Source organism: Lactuca sativa, chromosome 2 (assembly GCF_002870075.4).
Source record: "Lactuca sativa cultivar Salinas chromosome 2, Lsat_Salinas_v11, whole genome shotgun sequence".
NCBI lineage: Eukaryota > Viridiplantae > Streptophyta > Magnoliopsida > Asterales > Asteraceae > Lactuca > Lactuca sativa.
Genome location: NC_056624.2, coordinates 218,371,086 through 218,374,903, shown reverse-complemented (window position 1 = coordinate 218,374,903; position 3,818 = coordinate 218,371,086). Strand labels below are relative to the sequence as shown.

The window sequence follows — 3,818 nt, the reverse complement described above, 5'->3', positions numbered from 1 at the left end:
TTTCCAAAACGCTCTTCAAGATCCACCCAAATGTCGTGTGCAATAGCCGCATAATTTACACTGCTCTTGATATCTTTCTCCATTGAACTCACAAGTCATCCTTGTACCATTGCATTGCATCTCCTCCAATTCATCAAAATCTTTTGGCATCGACATTGTGCCATCAACGAAACCAAACTTGTTTTTGGCAAACAATTAATGCATTTGTCAGTCATTGTAATTACTAGTCACTGTAATTTCTGTCATGGAGTAAGTTTTTTCCAACAAAATTCTGGCGAGGATGATCAACCGGGGTGAGGAAAACCAGACCCGATACATGATATCAATGTGTGTCTTTGATGAAGATGCGTCAACAGGTCCTGTTGTGGCTTAGGTAATATCAGACCCGTTCTTATACTATGTGAAATATGGCAGAGAAGAATAAAAAAAGCTACGTTTCTCATTGATGAGAAGAAAACGGTTATAGTTGTTTTATATACCAAACAAAAGATAAAGATCAATTTAAAATAGAGATAAGCATATATCTAAACAATTCGTATATGAAGATAAGTATTTCAACAGCTTAGAGAATAAATTTACAGAAAAGTACAAGATAAGCCCACAAATACTTTGATGTGGAACCCCAAAGAGACTCATCCACCTCAATTCTCAAATGGATTCTTATGGAATTATTAGAAAAACAAAGGAAACCACTACAACTACTACATACATTTTACAAACAAAAACAAAAAAACAAAAGGATCGTCGTCTTCCTCATTTGTTCTTGAATGGGATGGCCCTGATCACCACTACGTGGTACAATGCCGCAAGTGCTGCTCCGATGAAAGGTCCGACCCAGAATACCCACTGCATTCCCACAAACACAAAAACAACAAATCTTTATCAAAACATTATTCATATGATCTTGTATTTAAATCAGCATTATATTTATATAAACGGAGGTGGAATACTTACGTGATCATTCCATGCGTGGTCCTGGTTGAAAATAATGGCAGCTCCCAAGCTCCTTGCCGGGTTAATTCCAGTTCCGGTGATCGGAATGGTGGCCAAGTGCACCAAAAACACGGCAAACCCAATTGGCAACGGCGCCAATATCTGAAAAATCAACACAAAACCCATTTTCAAATCGTTGTCTTTATTAGAAGATTGGTGATTTAAGAGTTGAACTAGTTCGTACCGGAACATGGGAGTCTCGGGCGCTGCGCTTGGCGTCGGTGGCGGAGAATACAGTGTAAACGAGGACAAATGTGCCGATGATTTCAGCACCGAGGCCGTCGCCCTTGGTGTAACCGTGTGCGATCGTGTTTGCGCCACCGCCGAGTAGCTTATACTGTTTGCTTCCTTCGAACCCCTTAACGACACCGGCGCCGCAGATGGCGCCAAGACACTGCATCACCATGTAGTACAACGCCCTGGTCAACGACAGTTTTCTCGCCAGAAACAACCCAAATGTCACCGCCGGATTAATATGCCCGCCTGCAAATTCATTGTTAATTACTCCGAATAATTAATAAAGATTAATTCTTTTGTTAGAAAGTGATATACCTGAGATTCCGGCTGTGCAATAGACGAGTGCGAAGATCATGCCGCCGAAGGCCCATGCGATGCCTTGGATACCAACGGTGGAGCACTTGGTCGGCGACTTAACAACTCCCATGACCGTCAAAACGGTGACGTATAAAAACAGAAAAGTAGCGATAAACTCGGCAATCCCGGCTCTGTAAAACGACCAGGAAGTAAGCTCCGACGGCTCAAAGAACGGAGCCGGTGGTGGTTCTTGGTAATCCTTATCTGGTACCTGCGCCGCCGTCCCAATGGGTTGTCTTTCCCGGTACTTGTTAGCTCCCAAATGAACATCCTCTTCCTTTCCCTCCATTGTTGTTTCTCTCTGGTACTCTGATCACTGAAAAATTACGTTTGTAGTGAGTGTGGTGGTGGAGATCAGTGGTGGAGTGGTTATAAATAGGAATAAATTGTGGGGTATCAATGAGAAAAATGTGTGTATTTTATCGCCGTCCAGTGCATAATAATGGAAATGAAGTCGTTTTTTACTGCAAATTGACAGCGACGTCGCTTTGGTCGGCTACCTTCTCCATAAAAATAGAAAGCACTGACGTAGCTGGCGATATATTGGCCACACACGTGTCCAGAGAGACTGAGAGAGAAACGTTAACACTGTGTGTGATGATGACTCACACCGCCCCATCTCCAATGTCTCATTGAAATGTTATTTATCATATGTTATCATGAAAGAATTAGAATCTTTTATTTTTGTTTTATATATTGATTGTATTCTCTTCCTGTATTGTGTATATATATCCGTAATATTTTGCTTAAAATATGTATATGGATAGATGTTCATACAAATTTGGATAACTAGGATAGTAAGATCAGCTTTTTTTAGTGACTTTCCTTGTAGGAATCTCAATTATAGTTTGTTGGGTTGTTTACAACTTTTGTGTTTGAGCATTTTCAAAATTGTAAAATTCGAGAAACAACAATTTATTGGTATTTTTCTGTGGATTATAGCAGTGTTTTAAAAACCGGTTCGAACCGGGAACCGAAGGTGAGGACGGTTCGATTTAAACCGGTTTGATAATGATTTTCTGACCGGATTGAACCGGCCGGTTTTGGTAAAAAAACGGTTCAACCGGCTGAATTGAACCAGAATGGACCGGGTTGAACCGGACATTCTTGGATTTTTGTGTTTGTTTTGGGTTTCTTTGATTGATTTTGACTTCTATAATAATTGTTTTTATATGTTGTATTCTATTTACGTAGGATAATTAAAAACATATAAAAATACAGAACCGGTTAAACCGGAAAACATCATCCGACCTGTTCAATTAAAAAACCGGTTTTTAAAACATTGGATTATAGTAATGTTTAATTAACACGAAGAAGCGTTAACTTCAACCACTATATTTTTTATAATATCCTATTTATGTAGCAATCGTTTGACGTTTTAATAACAATATAAATACCAACCCCAAAAAACAATTCGGCATCCAAATTGCAATCAGACATGAAAATCATTCGGCATACAAATTAATCACAACTATCCTGAACTAAACCCCCCATCCATATTAGTTTTTAAATTACTGATGGCTGATCTATCACAGCAAAATATAAATACAGCATCCATGATCGATCCATTCCCATATTCTCGATCCATGCACAGCAAAACACTAAAACAGTCATGTCATTCTCTGAATGAGCCACACCATATACACGTTATTCACCTGCTACAGTGATAGGGATCACATATACAAAACGGATGATGGAGTTTGATCGATTAAAAAAACAAAAACATATGAGGACTTGAGGTGTGAGGAGGTATCTATTAATTAAGGATTTCATTCATGAAATAAGTGACAAGATACAAGGTGTATGAATAGATAACACTTTTACATAACAACCATTAGACCATGATAGATTTGCTAGACTAAACATTAGTTCTATACATGGCCATAAACTAAGGTTGGCAAACGACAAGCTTGGTTTTGCAGGTAAAAAACAAGGTATGGGTAGAGGCTTGGTGAAGCTCTTTGCCGTTATATGTACAGCCCATTTATTACTTATTAGCCTTGTATAGTCGGCCCATGCATGTAGTATAAATATTCCTTTGTATTGTATTTGCAAGATTAATGAGAACTAGTGAAGAGGTTGCATAGGTTAGGATTTTTTTCACAACTATTGTAACAAATCTGAAATGTCAAAAATCTAAAATTCAAATTACATTCTATTACAATTTTACAAATAAGATTTATGTCAATATATTTGAAATTAATGATAGAATATTTATTATTTTTGGATCT

At 38.1% G+C, this 3,818-nt stretch overlaps 1 protein-coding gene across 1 annotated transcript; it reads right to left on the bottom strand.

Moving 5' to 3' along the window:
- Nucleotides 1–540: 540 nt before the first annotated feature.
- Nucleotides 541–1,935, bottom strand: LOC111901323 (aquaporin PIP1-1). Its single transcript, XM_023897179.3, has 4 exons — nt 1,546–1,935; nt 1,178–1,476; nt 955–1,095; nt 541–846 (listed from the first exon to the last, which is right to left on the bottom strand). Exons 1-4 carry the CDS (start codon nt 1,874–1,876, stop codon nt 754–756), a joined length of 864 nt encoding a protein of 287 aa, XP_023752947.1. The 5' UTR covers nt 1,877–1,935; the 3' UTR covers nt 541–753.
- Nucleotides 1,936–3,818: the final 1,883 nt, after the last annotated feature.

Bases quoted from the DNA above. Each gene is read 5' to 3' on its own strand.
- LOC111901323 (XM_023897179.3), bottom strand. From the start codon at position 1,876: ATGGAGGGAAAGGAAGAGGATGTTCATTTGGGAGCTAACAAGTACCGG. The intron at 1,477-1,545 runs GTATATCACTTT...ATGAATTTGCAG, and splicing joins TTGCACAGCCGGAATCTCAG to GCGGGCATATTAATCCGGCG. The intron at 1,096-1,177 runs GTACGAACTAGT...TTGATTTTTCAG, and splicing joins CCCGAGACTCCCATGTTCCG to ATATTGGCGCCGTTGCCAAT.